The sequence below is a fragment of the Malurus melanocephalus genome, unplaced genomic scaffold, assembly GCF_030028575.1.
Source record: "Malurus melanocephalus ecotype Western Australia unplaced genomic scaffold, MMel_1.1 scaffold_58, whole genome shotgun sequence".
NCBI classification, from domain to species: Eukaryota; Metazoa; Chordata; class Aves; order Passeriformes; family Maluridae; genus Malurus; species Malurus melanocephalus.
In genome coordinates, this window is record NW_026623290.1 from 1516843 (window position 1) to 1541347 (window position 24505).

General features: G+C 50.1%; 1 protein-coding gene across 3 annotated transcripts in view; it reads right to left on the bottom strand.

Moving 5' to 3' along the window:
* Positions 1-24505, bottom strand: part of NTRK3 (neurotrophic receptor tyrosine kinase 3) — a 199549-nt gene that overhangs the window by 135617 nt on the left and 39427 nt on the right. For all 3 annotated transcript variants that reach the window (XM_057365814.1, XM_057365815.1, XM_057365816.1), the window contains exons 4-8: positions 12855-12923; positions 5829-5986; positions 3439-3581; positions 2737-2878; positions 412-708 (exon numbers count right to left, since the gene is read on the bottom strand). In XM_057365814.1, the coding sequence (XP_057221797.1) occupies positions 412-708; positions 2737-2878; positions 3439-3581; positions 5829-5986; positions 12855-12923 (809 nt within the window). The remainder of the gene's footprint in view (positions 1-411; positions 709-2736; positions 2879-3438; positions 3582-5828; positions 5987-12854; positions 12924-24505) is intronic.

The following is a 24505-nucleotide window of genomic DNA, read 5'->3' on the forward strand; positions in this document are numbered from 1 at the left end:
GAGGAAGAGCTGCATCACTTCAAAGGCTTTTCCTTTCTATAGCTTTTGACTACTGCATAGCAGAAGACTTTCTCTCGAAAAAATTTGACAACCTCTTTGGGGCACCCAAAAGGAGATCCAAAATAATTGGCCAAACTCACATCCTCTTGCCACCRAAATTCCTAAAGATCTTTWAAATAAATAAATAAATAAACACWCCRCAGAATATGCTACAAAATAAAATTATCTMAAGCAGTCAGCATTAAAGAGTTCAAAATAGGATTGTGCAGGAAAATCATACTGGCCAGAAGGAGAGGCTGTCAGAGGTCACCTCTTCCAAGCTGATGCTTAGATAAAGCCAGCTTGGGTTGTCAAGGCCTTGTCGAGGACAAGATTGCAAGGAGCCCTGGTGAGATAAACTCAAAATCCTACCTGGAAAAGGCTTTTCAAGGAAGTGCCCTTTGATAGTTTGGTTGGCTGAGCCCAGCTGGTTGGTGGCCACGATGGTGTAGTTGCCRTTGTTGTAGTGAGTGGGTTTGTTGAAGAGCAGGCAGCCCTCTGACACTTCCCCTTGCTGGTAGAACTCCATGTGGATGATCTCGGTCTCACGGAGCACCTGGCCGTTGTGCAGCCAGTGCAGGGTGGGAGCGGGGTTCCCGTGCACTGCGAAGGCGATGCAGTGCTCCAGGTGCTCCACCGGCTCCTCCAGGGTGAGGATGCGAGGGGGATCTGGCGGAGAGAAACACGGCAGGCTCACAGCAACCTCCACCCAACGCCACCACGGAAACTGAGAGCATGGGAAACTTCCAAAATCACCTGTTCCTCCTACTCTGCCCATGGATRTCTGCGAGGAAGCAGAGCTGTCACAAGAAACACTCCACCCGCCAAGGAAGGAGGATCTGAGCCATCCTGGCCTCTTGGCCTTGCAAAMAGGGGGATAAATTAAAGGCAGCGATGGTCCTTCCACCAGCCCAGGAACAATCCATCCTGTCCACACACCTTCTGCTGCTCCCCTTCCCCCAGGGGATCCTGRGGAGGCTGTCTGTCCCCGTTAAGGAGGACACAGTGATGTGGCACTGTGACATTCCACATGTRCAAGGTGCCCCTGGGAGCTCTCCAGTCGCACCGAGCGATTTTGGAGCGCAGAGCTGTGGAAGCAAACATCCCTCAGAGACTGTCTGTCCTTGGGGGCTTTGACTGCCTGAATATCCCAAAGGAGCTCTCACTCGCCGAACAGCCTCCAGGGGAGTTTTAATTAAAGGGAGTCGAGTGGGAGAGGGATAAGAAAAGCAGAAATTCCACCTGCAATTTATTGCATATGCATTGTCTTTCCCTTGGGAAGCCCCAAGAATTCCAATGTTGCTCTGCTATAGCTTCTGAAACCCATTTACAACGCCTACACCTAAGGTCCCAAACCCCAAGGCAGGCAAGGTCTGAACCAGAAGAACAAGTTTTGTGCAGGGATAGATGACACAAAGATGCATGTCTTCCCTAAAACTCTCCTTTTCCCGCTCCCATCCATCTGCAAAGACAATCCACAAGGAAGAAAATCAACCTACCAACTCTGATCCATCTTTGTGGAAAAAGACAGTGAATTTTTCAGGCAGTGAAGGTCATAGGAAAGAAGGTGCAGAGCTGGCTGGAGCTGGGTAAAATTCTCGCACCAGCACCCATCTATGTGAAACACACAGTGGTGTCCCAGCCACCATCTTTTATTTGTGAGCATTGTGGTTTGTTCATATCTTCCTCTGGCAAGGGGGACTGACACAGACAGCCACCCACCCACACAAACACAGATCCTTCCAGTGTGAAATTACAGCCTGAGTGATGGGTCTGTGCACCAAGAGCAAGGGGAGCAGAAGCTGTCAGCAGCTTAGAGGATTTCACGGGTGGAAATCGGCACAGGGCGTGGCACTGGTTAAAGGTGAGGAGGAACCGATGCTAAAACATCTGCTGACCAGCCAGCTCTGAGCTGGGCTGAACTTTGATCACCTCCAGCCTTCAATCCATCAATAGCACTTATTGGAAGGAAGATGAAAGTAGTAAAGCATCACAGAGCACGCATGGGATCACCAGGAGTGGCCAGAATCCCACAAGGGCCTCAGCTCTGCATGGTAAGGTTGGGGGGCAGATTTTCAAACTACAGAGTAAGGGCAAATATTACAGACACAGCAAAATAGAGCAAATCTCAGCTGCTTSAGACCACAAAGCTGTGTAAACTTGCTCTTAAGGTCAGGGTTTTGTTATATTTGAAAGCACAAAGAAAGTTGAGCTACTTGCAGATAAAAGTGAACAGTTCAAATTTGACACGTGCACATTTACATGACATTTGCAGTTCAACTCTGTAGGATCTGACCTGAGAGGAAGCAATAACATCCCTGAAGTCAGKGGCAAGTTTGAAACTGTCTTTAGCAAGGATGCCATTGAACTGCTCAGCTAGCATCTGTAAACAGATTTTTAGCTCCTCTATGGCAATTCCTTAGTCTAGTAAATGTTTCAAGAGGCAGGTGGAAAATGCCCACCACCACCACCACTGTGGCAGTGCTGCTCTCCCCCGCCTCTAGGGCTCATTTCTRGATTAATGGAAGCCTCAGAAAAGCCAAATTACTGACACTTGAGAGAGAGCTGAGTGAGGATCCACCCCCAAAATGCTCACCCCAAAACCAACATGTCACAGGCAGCAAGTGGCCACACAAACAGCCCCTGGGGCAGCCCCTCTGGGCTCTGCATGGACAAGATCTCCCCAGTGGTACTTACAGTAGACAGTGAGCAGCACGCTGGCATTGCTCATCCCCACCACGTTCTCAGCAATGCAGGTGAGCAGGAATCCGTTGTCCTCGCTGGTGACATTCACCAAGGTCAGATTGATGGCGTGAACATTGGTCCAGTTGAGGTTGGTCTAAAAACCCCAGAGAGAAATGCAGACAGAAATCGGCATCTGCTGGCTCCTTTGCACCCCACTACCACCCACAAAAAAGGAGGATCACAGTTTCCAAAATCCAAGGTTAGCTGGGATCTGGGTGAAGGGAGATATTTCCTGACCTGATTAAACACACCACATCTCATAAGAGCATTGTATTTAGTATTGCAAGAGTATTGTAGCACTAATAAACATGGCTGGCCTCTAGAAAACCGTGCTTAGCTGCCACAGCTACTGCAAACAGGCAGTTTCATGAGAGCTTCAGCAGAGGACATGTGAGTAAATTCAATTAAGAAGCTCCAAAACTCTCTCATCTTCACCTTCCAGCCATACAGAGCAAAGGTTTTACTCCCTCCTGGGAGTCCCCAGCTTCTCACATGGATAGAGCACAGCTTCAGCTTTCCTTTGGATACGACAATTTGAACAATTTCTCTTTCCTCATACCCTCTGCCCGGCATGTGTTGACCTGGGGAACCCCTGGCAGCTTCTTTGCTCTTGCCACAGTGACACAGGCAGCCCTGAGGAGCTGCAGCCCCTACCTGGTGGGTGTTGATGGAGTGGAGCTCGGCCACTGTCCAGTCCACGTCGGGCAGCGGCGATCCCGAGCCGTTGCAGGTGATGACGGCGTTCTCCCCTTCCCGCACCGTCAGGTTCACGTGGCTCACGCTGATCTCAGGAAGGTCTAGAGGAGCCAAACACAAAATGCTCAGGTGTGGAGCAGCGTTTGCTGCAGACAGCCACAGGAAGGGTGTGGAGACAGACCCCACTGAGCTGTTTCCCAAATCAGCCCCCAGCACCCCGACCATGAGGCAACAGCACAGCCTTGCCCTGCCGAAAAAAGGAGGAGTGCTGGAGACAGGGGGAAATGTAGACACTGGARATGTGAAGGCTGAGCAGACTCTCCYATTATCTTTGAATCCAAAAGCTGCTGTCCAGTTCTGGCCACCCTTCCTCTCACACAACCCCCACCCCCATCTCTCCGCTCCCACGATGGCAGCCACCTGGGATGAGAAAATTGTGTGTACTGGGAGAGGATCCAAGGCATCCCCTCCTCCAGGGACCAAGGCACAGAGCATTCCCAGTGAGGAGAGTGTCCCTCTAATCCATAACAATCAAGAAAAGATGACCAAGGATGTGTCCTCATATTAACTGCAGCTCTCCTAATGGAAGGTGCCCTTGTTCTTCCTCGGTGGGAGCAGAGGRATTCTCTGATTTATGGCAGCTCTGATTTACACCACTCCCTTACTCAATGCCACAGSCACCAAATATCCTTGCAACGTGAAACCAGACAGCCTTTGCAAGAAGGGCAAAGAGCCTTCTTGAACAGGGGAGGTTTTCAGAGGTAAACTGAGCAAGCAGGGCAGCAGGAACTGAGCAGTGGACCCATCCCTTTGTCGGGCAGCAGCATCCATCACACCAAGGCAAAGTCATGGATGGGGGCACACACTCTTTTGTGGCCATCAGAGAGTGACACCAGGAAGGAAAGAGCACGGCATTGATTGGGGGATGCCAGGAGAAAGAAGGCAAAGCTGCCCMGGTGGCAGGAACAGTGGAGAGGGAGATGGGAAGGATGTCTATGGTCATCTCCAGGCTGAGCTGGTGTCAAATATGGCCACACCAAGCCACGCCTGCCCTCAGCACCAAATCACAAATGTGATGTCCTTACAGCATCCCTGGAGTCTTAATGCTTGGACAGAAAGGCTCCTCTGAGGAAAGCAGCCCACTGTGGGAAGCAGCCCASAGTGACTCTCTGCCCCTCCAGGAGGCTGCACGGTCAGAGGAGGTGCTCACCCTCCACACCAGCACATTGTGCTCCCAAACCAGCACCCTGCAGTCCCTGTAGTCTAATGCCACTATCGATGGAGCCATGTCTCCTGCTGTCCCTGATCCCTAAGGATTTTTTTTTGTTGTTGTTGTCTAATCCTTGCCTCTTATTCATCCCATGTGGGGCGGAAATTACAGCACTCTCAAATCTTTTTAGTTCATCCACATGAAGGCACACTTTGGCCAATTTCCAGAGCTTAAAGGGACAGGGTGAACTTGAAAAAAAAAAAAAATGCAGCAAAACAACAAAAAAAACAAGTCATGCAAATCCAAACGTGCATGCTGTTTGTCTACTACTGCTACAAGTAACAAGACCAAATCCCTAGTACAGAGGATGATTATAAAAAAAAAAAGAGAAAAAAAATCTGCTTTTCCTCCTTTTTTCAGCCTGTGAGTTTGACAGCTGCTTGTGTACAGACAGTTTAATTGCTCTGTGGAAGGTACATCTCTTTCTCCTTACTCTGCAAGGGATGCTTTCCAGTAATAGCAAAAGCAGAGCAAAACCTGACACCAAACAGGCAGCTGATGTGTGAACAAGGTGAAGGAAAAAGGGATAACTATTGAACATGCCTCGTGTTGCTCCTGGGGCCGCTGGACTCTTTTAAACATCAGCAGGAAATAAAAAGAGATATAAAGTCACTTCGGGCTCTTMCCTACAGATACAGGATTTCAATTGAAAAATAAAACAAAAGAAAATGAATAGAGACATGTATTTCCTAAGAGTAATTACAAAAGACACAGTGGCAGTGTCTTCTAACAATATGCTGTTTCTAGGATTCGTTAGGCACAGGAAGATCTACATGAAACAGCTCTTTTCAAGACATCACACAGACTCACYACAGACACTTTATCAAGCAGCAGCATTGCAGTGAAGAAAATGCCCCCAATCACCTAGTACCTTTCACACACACATTAATAGCAGCCTCACATTTACCCAGATATTCTATTTTTAACCTACAAACTATCCCAACAGCTTCAATCTGCTTGTTCTCAACCACACGGTGGGATTCTGYTACACCAGGTTCCCAAAATAGCTGAACCTGAGGCTCTGGATTGGACAGGGATCCCTCCTGGCCTCCCTGGTGTCCAGCCCCAAAATCCTTACCACACTGGGTGATGTTCATGTCCTGCAAAGTGATGATGGCTGCATCCATGGTCATGCAGTAGAGATCCTGGTACTGCAGGTTTGCCTCGCCCTTCTCCTGCCACAGCTGGATCCAGCGGATGTCGCAGCTGCAGTTGAAAAGGTTCCTCTCTAATCTCCTGCGGACAGAGAGAGGTGAGAGAGGATGGTGGGGTGGGGAAGGAGGAGCAGGGCTGTCACCTGGCTCTGAGATCCACAAGGAGGGCAGGCACCATGCAGGTGAGAGCTGAAGCAGAATCTTCTCACTGTTACTTGTCTGAAGTGTCCTGGCAGTTATTACTCCTGTCCTTTCCACAGTCCCTCCTTCACGAGAGCACACAAGGTTTAACATCTCCCAGGGCAGCACACAGATGCATTTGATGTCTTTCACCACAAGATCTGCACTGGCTGGGTGCCACARTCAGCCAGAAGAGTCACCCCTCAGCAAAGGAGGAGTCAGCTCCCCACTGCCCTAAAATACTGATTCACACCTCCAAACCCGACTACACTGCTGGGCAAAGCACAATTCAAGCCCCCACCAGCACTCAGAGGAGCTGGCAGCTCCTCTCCCCAGTTCCTCATGTGGACACGGGCACCTGGTGACCCAGAACACAATTTAATGTGCAGGGTAACATGCATTTTAATCAAATCAATCAGCACTGTGCTGAGACCCCGCTGACCYGGCCAGGAGAAACGGAGGAAAGCACTGCCTTTAATGTACTTCATTTAAACCACACTTACACGTAGTTTATATACCAGGAATGTTTATTATAATTGATTTTTCAACCTATTAACCATTTCATTTACATTTTTAAAGCTCTGCAGGTCTCTGTGGACATGCAAGAAGGGCAAGTCCCAGCAGGGAGAAGAGCCCAGTGCTCAGCCAGGACTGAGTTACCAAAGCTGGTTGCAATGATAATTTGAGCAAAACAGGAGATACAGCCTGAATAAACAAAATATCTCCCCATGCCACTCTAAAGCACTGAAACACAGGATCAGCAGTGCCAGAGATGAGCTCAGTCACCCCAAAGCAAAAGGGCATCTCCCAAGGTCAAACCATTGCTTCACGTGATTTCTAGGTCCCCCATCATACAGGGGAAAGCTTTTTTCCTGCTCTGTTCCATGCGTTACTGCAAAATTCATGCTTGCTTTTACAAAATTAATTTCACCGACTAACAGGATTTGGAAGCAACCTTCCAAACATCTGCAGCTGCTGTTTTGTTAATACACTGCTGCAAAGGGAGGAAGCGAAGGGATCCTCTGGTAGGACCCAGGATTGCTAAACCTGAGCCCTAATGATGTCACTCTGCATTTTAAAATTCATCAAGATATCCTCTGACCTTTTTTTTTTTTTTCAGAACACTGAGTTAAACTTCACTCTGTGGCTTTTGATTAGTTCATTTCTTTCCCACCAAAAGCACATAAACCTCTGTGACACAGGTACAAGGCTCAGACAAGCAACTCAAAGGCCAAAGCACTAAATTTAACAGACCAGAGCAGATTAGCGCAGTGATTTGGTGGCGTTTGAGTGATGAGACATTCCCTGCGTGCTCTGCCAGGTACTGCCAATGCTTTGCACAGGCTTTACATCCTCCCCGACACCATCATGAATCTGCTTTCTCCTCAGCATCCTCCCAGAAYCACAGACACCAGCAGAACAGAGGATGGCACAAGGGGAATGGCACACCAGGCAGCTGGGGATGTGCCCTGGGACCTGGCAGAGCAACGGGGAGGAAATTCTGCTTCTCTGCAAATACCCTGACCAAGTGAGGCTGCTGGGAGAGCGCTGCCCCAGCACTCAGGGCAGCTCTGTAAGTAACAGACAGCAGCTTTGCTGGCCCATTGCTAATTCATGAAGGGCCATGAATAATACAGGAGCCACGGGCTTCAGGGCAGAACCTGCCCACCAGCTGCCCCAACAGCAGCACTCTAATCGAGACCCCCAGAGGGGCTTTTGCACAAATTAACTCCCATCACGGGCTGGGTGTGCTGAGTGCCACTGGCAGTGGGTAGAAGGGGCACAGATGTGWGCACCCACTGCCCCTGACAGCATTGCCCTAAAAGCATTCCTGACATGCAGAAAACACCCTTTCCTCTTGCCCTGCCATGCCAGCTGGCTCTCCAGAGAGGTGCGTAGGGAATTCCACACTCACACTGCCCGAAACTTCCCAAAATCCTCAACCTCCAATTCTCTCCTCAGACCCTTCCCTTGCAGAGATCATCAGGCTCCCTCCAATTCCTCCTCTCACATTTCTGTAACACACTTTCACTGCCTGAAACCCTCTGCTTGTGGACATAAATGCACTTTCTCTTCCCTGCAAGGAGGAGAAGCACCTTGGGGAACACAAGGTGCCTTTTGGACAAAGCAAGTTTCTGCTGCACCAGAGGACACTGCCATGTGCTGCAGATCATGGATGCAGAAGCACCCCAGAGAATTAAGGCAAGGGGCCCCTTGTGGGACACATCCAGCACAACTTAGTCCTGCAACAAACAGACAAATCCAAAGGGCATTTTTGGCACGCAGGCAGGAATTGTTGCCAAAGCCTCGCTTGGCTGCAGGCACTCAGGAGGTGTGCACACTCCCACACCTTCTTCAGGCCTCCTTAAAAYGGAAAATGCCTGTGAGAATGGCAAATATCACAGCTGCAGGGGAGCTGGGCTCTCTGCACAAGCACAGGAGCTCATCTGGAAAGGGACTGAAGCTGCACATGAGCCAGAGCCATCCACCAGCACCATGAGCACAGACTGATTGTAGGGTCAGGGCACAGCCCCTTCCCAAAACACCGGGCTTGGGAAAGAGGAAAACTGTGACAATCATTCCACAAGCTGTCATGTGAATGAGCCATCAAACCTGAAACCCTAGAGCCATGCAGGAATCAAAATCAGCAAAAATAATGTTGTTGGTGCYTGGTTGAGCCCAGCTTTGGTCCCTGAGGAAAGCTGTAACCACTGTCTCCCAAAAACACCTGGACAGCCTTCACCAGGGTGGGCAGCTTGGGAGACAGATGCCATCAACTCTCCAGCATGTTCTGGAACAGACAGGGACTCCACACACACACACAAGCAGTTTTTTTTCCAGACTAGGCAGCTAAATGAGACACATGCCCTGTCCCATGCCTCCCCACTCACCAGCTAAAGCAAAGCTGTCTGCAGCTAAAACCTCTCAGAGGGCAGCAGAGATCCTTGCCACACTTCTCCTGTCTGTTCCAATACACACAAAACTCCTGCCAAGGTTTCACACTCTTACAATTAAAATGCTCTTCCTTCCTTGGGACTGAGGCCCCTTCCCTAAGCTTGAGAATCAAAGAGCACTCAGCAGAGACAGAACAAAATCTAATTTTGTTTTTTCATTCCTATAAATTTCCCAGAACCGGGGCTTCTCTTGGTGGTCCAACCAGAACTGTTATTTCCAAACCACTGCCAGGAAGGGATGGGATAGAAAGGGAAGGAGTGGGACAGGGAGTGGTGTGTGGTGTCTGACAGCTGGCTGAGCTAATGCAGAGAGCAGGCAAGGACCCCTGTCTGGCCCAGCTCTATTCTCGAACTGCTGGCAGCCATAAATTTCAAAGCTGGAGGCACAGACCATGTGAAGTTTGACTCCCAACACGAACAGAGACGCTGCTGTGCCCCATCCCCACCAAAGCCTCTYGCTGTGGCGTTGCAGAAATGCTCTGCAGGGCAGCTTGGCAGGGAGTGCTGGGATTAGAAATGCTGATGGGCCGAGCAGAGCAGCAAGATGTTCAGGGCTACACGGTTTTATACAGCCCAGGACGTAATTGGATCCAGAGTCTTAGGTTTTCCGGGAAGGAATTTCTTGAAATGTCAGCCCTAAGCTCTCTGAGGACATGACAAAGGAAGCCAAGGACATGACAGAGGAAACCAGCTGTGACTTCTGGATAAGAAAGGCTCTAAGTCCAATGTTTATGAGCTGTTGCATGTGTCAGATGCCTCCCTGCACACACTCAGCTCCAGACTTGGGAGAGTTGTGCGCTCATTAGCCTGAGCCCTTCTGGTCAAGGTCAGCCCGTGCGATGGGAATTAGGGCTGGAGTCACTGGAAACCATTCCAAGCCTTGTTTCTGGCCAGAACGAGCAAGGGATAATATTCTCTGGAAGTGTGCCTCATTTTTGCCATCCTTCCTTCAGTGAGTCAGCAGAGGAAAAATCTCAGATCTGTTGAACAAGAAATTCTTCTTTAAAGCAATATCACGTTCACAAGGCTGAGATGCCTGGGACGCAGCCAAGCAGTAATTTGGAGCMCCAAGTTGCCATCCACCTGCCCAGCAGCCCTCTGATCTTTCCCTCTCATTGTTCACTATGAGCAGCTTTGTCAGCTCTCATGTTCTCCATGTCACAATCAGTTGTAGCTCCTCTCCTCTCAAGACTCTCCTGGAGACAATCCTCCCATCGCTTCCCTTACCCCATGTTCTRCTGCTCCCAGCTGCTTTAAGCCACATTTTGGGTTTGGATGATGATCCTGCCTCTGGATCCACGATTTCCTGGTAGCACAGGGCCACTGGCACTCAGGATAAGGCATTTCTGCTGAAACTCTGCAGCCACTTGTCCCACCAACCATCCACACAGACCCAACACTCTGGAGAGGAGGGGACTCTTGCTGGTTTCTGTGTCTCTGGAGTCTTCTGGCCTCTCTGCTGCTGTGCACAAATGCTGCTGCTCAGCCTGCCTTCCTCAGGCTTGCTGTCTCTGCACTGGTCTCTGCTGCTCGCCACCTTCTCCCTTTCCAGGGAGTTCTGGCTCARTTTCAAGTCCTTGGCTGATGTCAATCTGCAGCTCCATTTCGAGCTTTCACCAGTGTTTCACACTCACTTTATGTGGGCCATGTATTCCATCTCCCTCCCAGGTTCTGGAAGCCTCCTTGGAGCTCAGTGTGCCAAAAAACTGTCTCTTACTCACCCATCCTCTGCATTTCTTAAAAAAAAAAAAAAAAAATACAGTATTTCCCACTTTTGTGTGGATCCATTAGTGATTTCTGCCCATCTTGGAGATCTGCTTTTCCTCACGAACAGGTCACATTCTTCTCGCACTCAGGAGCATGACTACACCACAGTAACACGCTCACCTTAACACCCAACATCTTCATGTGATGATTATCCATAGTCCATGGCTCAGGCTACACCTCTGTGCTGCCTTCTTTCCAACAAATCCAAAATTCAGCAGGACAATTTCACTGTTCCCCAGGAAGGACGCTGCAGGCACATCCCCCTGACCCTTAAAAGCTGACATCCCAATGGGCATCAGATAAATACCCCTCTCCTGCCATGGAGGGGAACAGCACCACCACATTAATCTGGTACTCTCCATCCTAGCAGGCACATTTATAGGTCTAAACTGCACCTTGGAGCAGAGGTTGGTTTGCTAMGAACCCTTTCACACCTCAGAGCAGGAAAGATTCAGCTGGAGCTCCTGCCCCACACRGTGCCAGGACACCACAGAGGAGCCCACACCACATCAGCACTGCTCTCCCACCAACCYGCCCTGGCATCTCCCACATTTCTTTGTGCATTATTTCTTTCATTCATGGGCTCTTGTTATTGCCAATAAAACTGCTCTGAGCACAGCTCCAACTGGAGCCAAGCAATCCAGCTCCTCCCCACTTGCTGCAGAGTGCTGGCCCCAAGTGACTCTGCTGACACCATCCAAAGCCACCCCAAGCACATCAGCTCCCTGCCAGGATCATCACATCAGGAAAACACAGATGTATCCATCAGGTGAAGTGCCCTTTGCTGCCCAAAACTCAATTCCCTGTGTGCTTGCTATTGGTCTTTCCAGCCCGGCTGGAGCTGGCAGACCTGGGACGTGCCTGAAGAAACAAAATATGGCCAAATGAAGCAAAAGCACATAAAAATGAGCCCCCTTGGAAGTATTCCCATTAATCTGCAGGCTCACCATTACCCCAGGCCCTGAGAGTGCCTCTAGCTCAGGACTGCAGCCCCATTTGCTCCTCCACTCTTGGGTCTCTCTTGGGTAACAACCATCAATCTGAGTTTTGCCAGACAGTGCAATGACAATAAGTAAAGGTCTAAGAATACAAATGACTCATGCTATTAAACTTGAAACCTGAGCCAGGCTTGAAAAATATTTAGAGCTGTAATCAGCAAGGAGACAAATTCTGAATTCAGCATTTTAACTCTGCAAGCCAAATTTCCCCATCAGAAGGGCGTTTCTCCATTTTCTAATATCACTATTAGTATTTTTCATTTAACAATTTGACAGAAATAAAATACACCGCAGTAACACCGGTGATAACACACTTACTCCCACTTGAAAAACTGTCTTTATTCTTCCATAAGTCACTCCCAGCTTACAGCTCTATTGATCATCAGTGAGGATGAATGGAGCTTCCCAGGATCCTCTGGGACAAATCCTACATATATATTTTTTTTATACCCACCAAACAASTATTTCTAAAATTCAACAAAACGGGTCATCAGGGCAACGCTCCATTGATTTCGTGTCCACTTATTCTTCGAGCACGATGCTGAATGCTCTATCAATAATTCAGCAGGCTGAAGGCCACCAGTGCCCCAGGAGACACAACTATCTCATCATCTCCCACATCAGAGCTGGGAGGTGCCTCCATAGCTGAAGAAAAACAGAATCATCAGCCTAAAAAGCAGGGGTGTCTTGTAAAGCATGTGCACCAACTAAAGGAAAGCAGTCAKCCCTTCCCTGTGACAGATGAGAGCGAGTGTTTGAAGGGATTCACTCCAAATCTGGCCTAGTAAGTATTTCTAATGTGCTCCCAGAGTTAGTCAAGCATTTACTACTCCAAGCATGACTTGTTCATCATCCCGACATTAATTAGCCAGCTGCTGTGAAGTTAAAAGAGAAGCAGTTCTGCTCTGGTGCTCCCATACCCAGGAAAGCCTCCCAAGGATGTTGTTGCCCACTGGAGTTTTAGGTAATTATCCGCTGGCTTCAAAATAGCTCTATTTGGAAATGGTTCCTCCTGTCTTTTCCCAGGAGATTCCCCCAGGGTGGGACTTACAGTTCAAAGAGTCGCAGTGTCTGGAAGAGCTGCCATGACAGAGTGGTGAGCCGGTTCCCGGAGAGGTCTCTGAAAATTAAGGGGATAAAACAAAAAAAAAAAAAAATAGTCACTGTAAATAATTCTTCCTGCACGTGGCCCTACCACCTCCACAGAGCTCATCGTCCTCCTCGATGGGGAGGCTGTCAAGCAGTTTAGAACCCGAGTTCAGATTTCATAATGAGTGATTTTAATGAGGACAAACCCAAATGGAAGTTTCTCATCTTAATTTCTTTTTTTTTTTTTTTTTTTTTTGGTAAGGGGAAAAATGATTTATATCCTGCTGCAATGTTAAGGAAAAAAAAAAAAAAATCCAATGTCTGATTCTCGCCCATGAATCTGGAGCTCAACCAACCATAAGCAAAAAGAACAAGTCTAATTTCAGAACTTGAACAAAAAATTAAGTACAAACCTCACGTTAAAAATAGTAACAGGCAGGTTCAAATGACAGCACGATGATTACCCAAGGTGTTATCATATGATCTGCAGGAGCTGAGCGTGCCAGGTGTCCCGGAACGGCTGCGTGTTGCTTGCACCCAGGGGTACCACTGCTACAGCAGCCAACAGCTCCCCATCCCTCTCCCCATCCCTCTCTCCATCTGCCCAAACTTGCAAAACCATAAATCTCATCTACCTGGGAGAGCTCTGCAACCCAGCAGACATCTTCTCTTTAGCTGAAAGCCAGAGAGRATGAAAGAACGCAAAAGGAACTGAATTAATAAAAACAAGAGGAAGAAATGTGTCTGGAGCAGGGTGAGAAGAAGGAGAAAAGCCCCTGGTTTCTAACAGCACAAGAAGATGGCAATGAAACGTATTCTGCTCAGGCCAGCAAAGAGATTGGGAATTTGGGGTTCTCCCAGAGCTTGTGGTCAGCCATTCCTCTGCTCCCTCACCCCATGGGCTGGTCACTCCATTGGTGGCTCTCAGGCTGGCCAGAGAGCAGGTATGACCCAAGCAGGCACAGTGGTGACAGCCGGCAGCCCAGCTGCTCAGGGCACAGCMCCCAGTCCCTGTTTGATTTGCAAACAAGTGCAAAAACCAAGAGAGCAAACCCCTGAACGGCTCCTGCTGGCCCAGGTCTGATGCACGAGGATTTGGGATGACAGATTCATTTCTTCCCTCACACCGGGTTGCAGCAGGGGGAAAGCAATTCTGCTCCTGTCCCAGCTGCACCAGAACTCTGCAAATCAGGAGTGGGAAAACTGCTCCCACACCAAAGCATCATCCCAAAGGCTCTCACGAGCCTGGCAGAAGAATAATCCCAAACACATCRATGCCTTTTTACATTCTGGCTCTGCCTCACATCAGACTATCCCGCTGTGGAATCCACAGCAAACCACWGGTACCTCATTTCACAAAACTCTGATCCCACCATTCCCACGGCTGCAGACAAAACTGCTCCCAGACTCTGACCAAGGTGGCAAAGGCAGCAGGTAAAGCTAAGCAGGGGGGAATAAAAACATTACCAGGCTCCCTCCTTTATCTGCCCCAGAGCACTGGGCACATGGAAATTTTGCAGATGAAAAGTGGGAGGGGAAGGAGCAACTCGCTATTACTAAAAAGTGAGACAGTAAACTCCATCCCCCAGCCCAGGGAGAAGAAGGAAGCGTAAAGGGGATGCATGAGAGACAGCAAGATGTGGGAGAGAGGCAGAAATGCAGAGGAGGGAGTGAATCTCGCTGGAATGTCCTTTCTCAAAGGTCATGTTTTGCTACATTAGGCAGAAATGTCAAGAGAAAATTGGATTCTGAAAGAGAAGAGAAAAAACAACAGGCTTTCCACGCAAATAAGGGAATCAAAAATAGCATGATCGTGTTATTACAATTTAGGACACAGAGAKATGGAGAAAGGATACATCCTCGCTAATGCAGGGGGCTTTGCCAGGCAGATGTGCTCCGCTTCTCATCTCCTGCAGTGCCTGGAAACCAACTCCCACCACCTCCTCCCTCCCCAGACAGCAGCCCACAGCGAGCACRAGGCAAAGAGAGATGGGTCTTCCCTTGCACACATCTGGCAGGAAACCCTGCTCTCAAAGGGCAAAGCCAGTGCTTGATCTGATCTGACCATCAGCTTCTGCAGGGCTGGGCAGGGGGACACACACCCACAGCTCTGTTTATATCAGCCTGGACACACACAGGGAAGAGGAACACATCTGTCCCTGGAAACACACATTTGGGCACTTCAAAACGTCACAAAACTTTCCTGAGGCTCAGAGACAGACCTGAGCACAGAGACCGAGAGGGGCTGCACACAAACACACATTAAAAATGCACCATTTCGGTCACAAAAACTCCAAAAGGTCAGAGATGACAAGACTGGGATTCCACATGCAGAAGGGCACAGCTACTGACTTGTGGTGCAAAAAACAGAGCTCCTCCAGAGAGAAAAAACACTGCAGAGCAGTGGTTTGTCCCCAGAACAGACCCATCCCACACCCTGGATGGGGAAGGTTTCCTGGGGAAGGGAGCATGTGATTCTGTAATTAGAGATGGAAATCACGGTGTGTGCACATGAGGAGATTAAATTCTGGCTCCACAGGTGAGGCTCTGAGCTCCAGCACCTTCAAATTCCTCTTTGGTGCTTGTTGCAAGGTTTCAAACCTCAGCTGCACACACCACGTTCCCCAGTGTTCTGTACATAAATGGGGAGGATTGGGGAAACCAAGTCAAAATCAAGAGCTCACAAGCAGGACCAGTCCTCTCACAGCTCCAAATCAAGGCCTCCCACAAGTCAGTTCTGCCTCCCCACAGCATTTCCAGGACTGAAACTCTGTTGCTTCCTCCAAATCCCAGTATCTCAAGTGACAAGAATCCCCATCCTCCTGAGCTGTGGCTGGGCAGTGCCAGCTCTCTCCTTCCTGACCCATTTCCTTCTCCCTCCCAGCAGGCTGAATCCCACTACTCATTGCTCTCCAACCACTTCCAACTATTTCTCAGCTTCAATTTCCTTATCCATGTCCAGATTCCCTACAATCTTCCCCATTTTTACATCCTCCCACACCAACACCAGTGTCCCAAGAGTTGCTACTCCTCTTCCTTACTCACTCCTAAACATCCTTGGCCAAACTTCTCCCCTCCAACTGGACCAAGAGCCATTCTGCTGACCTAAGATGTACCAGAGCAAAACCAAGTCTTTCAAACAAAATCTGCCCTTTGACAAAATTTTTCCCCTCCACAAAAGCAGGATGCAAACATTCTGTTACAGGAGCATCACCAGCATTTTATCTAGCTTGAGCAAAACATCTCATTTCCCAACCTCCCTTYTACCACCTCAAACATTTGAGAGAGCTCTTATGTGAAACCAGAAAGAAATAACAATAAAAAATAGAATCAGCCAGGAGCAGACATCCCGCACAGAAAACTTCAGCCTGAGCAATTAAAACTTGGCAGAATTATAGGAAAGTGGAAGCAGTCCTGTAGCAGYGTGCCAGACAACCTCTAAAACAGCCCATGCATCAGCTCCACCTGTAACAGAATASAGCACATCACACGTCGAGGAAATGCAGGCAGAGGGGAGCAAAATGCCTTCCCTGCAGATTTCTCAGCAAGGARCAGGAGCCTGCCTCYCCCAGGACGGATCTGCCATCAGCACTCCTGGAACGTGTTCAAGCTGCTTCCTTGCCATGGGACATTTTCTCCATCACTCACAAGATGCTCTTTTCCACAGAGGCAGTCTCTAGAAGCTGCCAGGGTGCTTTTAGCCTCCAGAGAGGGTTTTACAGGAGTTGAGTGGGGAAAGGGGGTTGGATGGAGCTCACCTGGATCAGGTCCAGGGCAGAGCCACCCAACCCACCCATGGTTCAGGCTCAACCCCACCCCACAGCCCTCCTGCTGCAGCAGCCAAAAAGCTCCCAAAGCTCCTGCTGCCATCCCCACCAGCCTTCTCCACCCTGCACACCTCAGGGCAGGCTCTTACAGCACAGTGACAGCTGAAGCACAGCTCCTGCTCTCTCCCTCCATCCTCCTCCTCCTACATTTCAGGCAGGGACACACCACGTCCTGCACACTCTCCCACAGCTCCTGCAGGCACTGCCAAGACCTTGTTGGTGACCAACAGGGAAGGGCAGGTGACCTGTGCCACTTTGTCACAGCATGAGTGATGGATGGGGCCACAGAATGCACCTCCTGGATGAGCCCCTGGGGTTAAAAAGGGATGGGTGAGGGTGGGACAAAGAGCAGCCTGGATCCGTGTGACCAGAACAAGTGGACTTTAGTGCAAGAGGAGACAGCGTGTTTTCTTTTCCCTTAATTACCCAGCAGCCAAAAGTGTTTCCACTATTAAAGCCATTTTTACTCGGCTAAATTAAGCCAGTTGCCTCATTAATGACACCAACAAGCAGAAGCCCCTGTAATTAAACTGTAAGTTATTTTATGCAGTTCAGCTCGATGCAATGGCAGAAACGCTGCTGCTGGGGAGGGACCCTGTGCACCTGTCCCTCCTCCACGCAGCTCCATCCTCCACTTGCCCTTGTTTCCGAGCTGACACATTTATTTCTGCATGGGAGAAGTTTTTCACACGTTTTAATAACACGGTGCCACTATGAAAATCCTGACTGGGAGGGATTAGAGCAGCTGGGGCTGAGGGAGCACGAGCCTGGCAGAAAGGAGAGATGCACATCCTCAGCTGCGGTCCCCAGTGCTGGAAATGCCGCTGGCACTGGTGGCTCCCTTGATATTTGGGCACAACAGGTGCCTTCCCATCATCTCACAGCTCACTGCAGCCTCAGCCAGGTGCTGGTGGCAACAGGAGAGGAGAGGGGTAGCAGCCTCACGCGCTGCTGTAGGGGCAGCTCTGTTCAGGCTTCATATCTGCAGCAAGTAAGCTGCTAAAGCTTTGGGTTTGAACCAGAAAAATGCTGGAAAGTCACTCTGGGGCTTGCTTATCCCTGCCAGATAACTCCAATGACCTCTAAAAGCACTGTTACACTCCCCACCACCCTCCCTGCCTTCCCYGTCCCCCTCCCTCCTCTTCCTGTTTAGTAAGCAGCTTTGCTCATTAAGRGAAAAAATGTACTGTCCTCCCTTAATGAATGTGCTAAAATTACCCCAACAAGTCCCAGAAGCTGTAGCAGGACAGGCCTCCCAACAAATCAGGCTCTGCAAATATTGGACTCAATTGGAATCTCCAACAGCTCAGCCCCAAGACCCAGCAGGACACGCTTGAGACAGCCTGGAAAGGGACTGGGAGWTGCCAAGTGCCCGGAAAGCAGAGCGAGCAGAACAGGATGTGCCATTAAACTGGTCAGAATGGGATTTCAGAGCTGCCAGGAGCTCTCCTGGATCTGCTCCCCGGCCAGGCTCAGCACCAGGACACGTCTATTGATGCTGTGGAGGAGCAAGACAGTTTGCAGAGGTTCTGAGCCATGTTCTGGCACTGCCTACAGCTCAGTTCTGCTCCTCCAGCAACACCTCTGCAACCCCCAGGGCTCTTCTGACCCCAAACCAAAATATCTCCAAGGTTCAATCTTCCTTTGTGCATTTGGGCAGCAGCACTAAATCCTTTCTCCTGCCCACAGGTCCTGTCCTTGCAGGGCAGTGTCACRCAGCATGTGCCGTCACATAATCATCTCATTACCCACAAATTGTTTCTGGTCCTAGGGCTAGAGCCATGATCTGCAATCATTTCCCAAACTCAGAGCATCCTGCACCAGAGAGGAGCAAGAGACCATCATGGGTGACACACAAGAAGAGACTCTGACACTCCACATGCACACCTCTGCTCCTGGAGGAAGGAATCACCAATCCCTTCATATTTCTCAACTGCACGACCCTGATTTTCAAATTCCCAGCTGAGGGAGAGAGAAAGGGCTGCTCTCCTGCACTGCTCTTTAAACAACAGCATTACAAAAGAGCTGCAGAGCAAGTGGGAAGGCACGAAGGCACCACGCCTCTGTCACAGGGCTCCCACAGGCAGTGCCAGCAGCACATCTGCCCCACGCCTCTCCTCCCACCGCCTTCCCAGAGCAGCAGCCACGTCCTGCTGCTGCCTTCAGCCCAGCCCAGCCTTGCTTCAAAGGCCATCTCCCACCCCATGACACTTCCACACCCTCCAAGTCGTCCTTTCTGAGGCATCTCCCAGCTGCACAAAGCTTTGCTCGCAGACAAATCACCCCTCAGGGTTTATTTGTCGCTCAGAATCTTGGTTCAGCGTGTGGTACAGATGGGAGGGCGTCACCAGATGTGGGTCACACTGTCCCCTGTGCCTCGAGGCAGATCAGATGCAGATCTGGCCCTGTGGACYGCACTCATCTCGCCCTCCTTGTGTGCAGCTTCCACTGCTCTTCTCCAAAGACATCTGGACTCTCAGAGGACTTGAGGAAAGGTTAAAAGCTGGGTCAGCCCTGCAGTTGCTTYCCCTTTTCCTGCCAGCTYCCCTGCGGGGCAGAGTCCATGGAAYAGGCCGGTCTTCTGCTCTCCTTTGCTCAAGGAAAGGAAAAAAATCAACTTGCAACAGGCAAGAGTCCTTCCCATGGGGTTCTCAGGGCTGCACTGCCCCCACCCCATCTCCTCTGTCCCAAACTGCAGCAATCACAGCTCCATAAGGCCAAAGTATTTCTGTACACTGGGCTTTCCTCCTGCTTTGGCATGCAGAAATAATACCAGAGATGTGTGCTGGCTGAGGACAAGGGCTGCCAGCTGCCAGCTCCAGCGAGGGGCTGGGTTTATCCAGCCTGTTTGCTTCAAAGTGCATTGTTCTTCAAGCTGGGAACAGAGGATGAGCAGGGGATGCCTCCTGCTCACAGCAAACCCCGAGCCAACCCCATGGTTTGTGTGAGAGAAGAGCTCAGGGCTGGGGCATGGCACAGCTYGAGGAGATGGCATGGGAAGGAGAGCCATGCCCACGGGGCATTTCCCAGCAGCTCTGAGCAGCTATAATTGGGCTTTGATGATATTAGAGGTCTTTTCCAACCTTAATGATTCTGTGATGCTAYGAGCACCAGACTCCCGGCTCCCACGCATTTCCCAGCACCTCTCCCTTGAATACACCGGAGCAATAAGGACAGGGGCTCATCAGGAGGCACCACCACRGATGGGAGGTCACTCCAAACACCCAGGGACACACGGGGAGAGCTGCACAAGGTCCACACAAGAGCCTCAATGTCAACACATCGAGCACAGATGTGCTGGGACAGGTTCTGGCCTCCTTCTTCCTCATGGACTGTGCTGTGCTCTCAGCTGTTAGAGAGCTCTTACATCAAATTTATATTTTAAAAAAACACAAAAGAATTCAAATAGCCCCATCTACTTGGATGCCCAGAAATCAATGAGCCTTGAATAACCTCAGAGGGGTTAGGAAAGARAAAAGTAACAGCTGGGCCCGAGCCCCAATTTTCCTGACTCGGGGAGGGATGCCAGAGGCTGGGATGGACTGGGATGGTACCAGGAGCTCTGCAGAGCCTCTGAAGAAAGGAAAGGGTATAAATAGGAATATATATAAATGTATATCCAGCAATAGCTAAACAACAGGGCATACGGCAGGCTGAGCTCTCGGCAGACTCTGCTAAATGGTTTCCAATTAATTAACTGATTACATGATAGAACAGAAGGGGATTCAAGTGAGTGCTGTTGACCTTTAAGAATAATTAATATCATCAGTATAGCAAAACTCRTCCAAGAAAAATAATTAGGAAGATTCTAATATTGCCTCCAAAGCCACATCGGAAGAGGTGAGGAAGGTTCTGGTTAATTCAGAGGCACAGCTCCCAAGTCTTTCCTCACAAACCCATTTCTCCCTCACACTTGCTTCCCCCAGCAGATCTCCCACACACACGTGCTTCTTCTCTATCCCAGTCAATCCTCCCTCTCCTTTCCACATCCATTTTCCCTGCCACCTCTTCTACACCCCATTTCCCTTCTGCTCTGAGTTTCTTTCCTAAAGATTCCTTGCTCCAATCCCTTGTTGTAACCTTCTCTCTCCAGCCTGGTATCTCCCACAGCTTTATCCCATCCCTTGCGCATCTTTGGCCAGCCCAGAGCTCCACTCTCTGCCTTCCTGAACCTTCCTGAACCTCAGGAAGAAGCCCTGGTCCCTCCATATGACATTTTATCTCCAGTCACTGGCAGTTTTKTAGGCTGGCAGAAGGCAAGCACTCCATGTAATCCCAAAAAAAGCCCTTCCCTGCTTTTCCTCAGCAGTCAAATCCATCACAGAGGCTGCTCTGGGAAGCAGATGTAAGAGATGCACAGCAACAGGAGGAAGATGGGAAACTTGTGAATCTCTCACATCCATTACACCTCACAGGAGTGCTCCCACCTCGCAATATTTTCCTTGGTTCTCCCTTTCCAGTTTGCTTGGCCCCAAACTCACACATGGGAGAGGGGCTGGAAAGCCACTCAGCCAAGCAGGAATTGTAGTGCTGAGCTTCTCAGGGAAGGCAGCCTGAGCACACTGAGTGAGGTTACGTGAGCAGCCAACATTTCTCATGAGTGGAGCGTGAAAAAAAACAACCCTGGAATGAAACTCACCTTTGCAGCGAATAAATAAATTTCCTCTGCCGCTTATTATCATTAAAACTTCTGTGGCTTGACACTTCACTAAATTATAGATAAAAGGAAAAATGGTCTTCCTGGGCTCAGGAAAGCAGGCTGCTGGCAGAGCCCCGTGTTTACAGCAGCTAATGAAAAGAAAGGSTGCCATTAGCCTGCAGCACTAGCCCCACCTCGGCACGGCACGAAGCAGAGCTGCCTGCACCCCCAGCAACAGGAGCAGCAGCAGAGGGACAGGGATGGGGACAGGCAGGGGCAATGGGGAGCTGCACACGTGGGGAAGCRCAGGGCCATGCCATCAGCCAGCAGAGATGGCAGCTGCCACCTTCCCTGCTGTGCCCAGGCTCCTGGCCGCAGCGGGAGGTGAGGCTGACATGCTCCAGCTACGCCTCATCAAACCACGGCAGAAACACTCAGCCTGGGAGACAGACTGCACCAAGCAGGAGCTGCCTGTGCCAGGCTGCTGCCTCCCCCCTGTGCCCGTGGGGTGGGTACAGGGGGGCAGAAGGTGCCTGGGGCACACCTGAGCACGGCCACAGGAGCATCTCTGCCCAAAAACCTGCTTGCAGCACCGGGGCACGCAGGGAGGAGCCACACCCTGAGCAGAGAGCTGCCTGCAGCCCATCTGAGCCGTGATGTGATGTTGTGATGTGCCTCCTGACAGCCCAAGGCACGCCTGGCTGAGGGGACAGGGAGCTGGTGGTGACTGAACGCAGCCCGAGCCCAGTGAAGCCTGCTTGCTACACTCCATGCTTAAAACCACCCCAAAAGCAGGAACACGCTCTGCCTTTGACAGTTAACTCTGTCACACCAAAGTTACATTTTTCCTATTCTTCTCAATCCATGATGTAGTTAAAAAGAAGTGGTATCTTTTCCTGGTCACTGTGAGGAATATTTTCAAATGAAAAGATTAATCACCACAAAGCACCGAGTGCTTCAGAGTGCAGCAGGCATTCCTTCATTATTCTGAGACAGCAAATTACCCACAATTATCAACACGCACAACTGGATACAACAAACATTTAGCCAAAGCCCACGGATTGCGGTTGCAGGGAGGTTGGATGGCAGATGTCCTAGAGAACTACTCATGTGAGAAACCCCCAGACAGCAGCCGGGTAGTGGTGCTGCAAAACAAATCCATTCACGCTGCAGAGCACAGTCAGTGCCAGGAATCACTGCAGCTCCCAAAGTTGGTAATCACAGAATCTTACAGAGCTTTGGGTTGGAAGGAACCTCAGAGATGATGTTGTTTCAACCCCCTGCCATGGGCAGGACACCTTTCACCGGGTCAGGTTGCTCAGAGACCCTTCCAGCCTGGCCTTGAACACTTCCAGGGGTACTGCAGCTGTCAAACAGGCAGCTGGGCAGGCTGACTGCACAGCAGGAAAAATAAAGGCAGGGCTGGCAGTGAAACCAGCCCGGGCACCCACAGCAGCTCCCACCCCATGGCCGGATCCAGCCTGCAGCTGCAGCCAGGAGAGCCCAGCACTGCTCCCCGAGAGCCAGGCTGGGGATGGAGGGTGAAGGAGCTCGTTCCAAGAGAAGGCAAAGGAGGCAGGGAGCAAACTGCAGGCTGGGCTGGGCGGGCAGGGGAGCCGGGAGGCTCCAGGGCAGGCAGGGAGCTGGGTCAGAGGCCAGGCTGCTGCAGGGAGTGTGGGAGAGAGCCAGGGGGACAGCACGGACAGGGGGGACAGCACGGACAGGAGGGACAGCACGGACAGGAGAAGCCGGTGCCCCTGTCCGTGGTGCTGAAGCGCGGCCCCACCCGGTCGGACACCAGCGGAACCCCCCGGGAATGGCCAAACATGACCGCAGGAATGCTGGGGGACAGCAGGCACGAACATGGCCATCCTCAAGCACTAGCACGGATAAAGGCATGGTCACCCATGAGAGCCTCTGGCTGTCACTGGCAGCCCTGTGAACACCCCACAGCCTCTCACATCCGACATAATTCACAGCTCATCCCTTCCCAAATACAAATTAGGGGAGGGGGTTAGTGGGGAAACTCCGCCCCTTGACCAGTATTCTAATAAAATTTTATRATTCCAATAAAACTCACGACTGCCTAACTTAGGACATTTAAATTCCTGCCTTGTCACACACCATCATGAATTAATGTCCCATCATTCATGCCCTGTCGTATCCTATTGCTCAAAGAGCATATGATTTTAATGTTTCTATTTTTCTGCCCTGGTGCTTATTGCCCGTGCATCAAACAGGGAAAACCAGCCCTGCAATCATACTGTTAGTAAACCAGGATCACGGAAAGAAAAATCCCAGGAGAGATAACATCTGTGGTAACTTAACTTCCACTCATCCTGCCATGATTGTTCTCTCTCCCAGCAACTTTCAAGCAGCTTTTCATGTCCCCAGGTACTCCTTTTTAGGGAGGGTTCCTCCTCCCTGTGCAGCCCCTCTCACACTGGCACGGGCAGTAAGGAAATGCTTTGCACCACAAGGTTTGGGGAGGAAGCAAGAGGGACAGTCAGAGACTCTGTCTGAGCATCTCCAGGCTGCAGCAATCTCAGAAGCCTAGAAACAACATCATTCCTCGAAACACCCAAATCTCCAGAAATTAGCTCATTCTGTGCTGCTGGTGGTCTCAGAGATGTAGTGAGGTTTAACCAAAGTACAACTACATCCATTTCATCCTCAGGAACCCATCCAAGAGGAATGCTGTGCCACTCTTTGAGGGGAAGCTCACCACAAAACATCCATCAGGCCAATGTTGCAAAGCAGAGACCAGGTCAGAGGCTGACTCCCCCAAACTCCCCAACTTGTCTGAAGTTCACATTTTACTCCAATCTTGTAAAAAAAAAAAAAAACAAAAACAAAAAGGACCTTTGCAAAAACCACAGCTGCCCATTTCACATGTCAGTCCAAAGGCAACTGATCAAATTTCAGAAAGGGAAATCAGTGTCACGGCGTAACTGCAAAGATCATCTCAACATTTCAAAAGAAGGATGGAGAGACAGACCCACAGAAAAATCCCAAACCCTGGTACCAGAGTGGTAGACGTGAGGTGAGAATCTGAGTGGGCAAAACTTATTTGGGACAGAGTTACTGCAATTCATCTTACATTGCAACAGCATCCCACAACTCAAGGCCAGGTTTCCTTAGAAATTG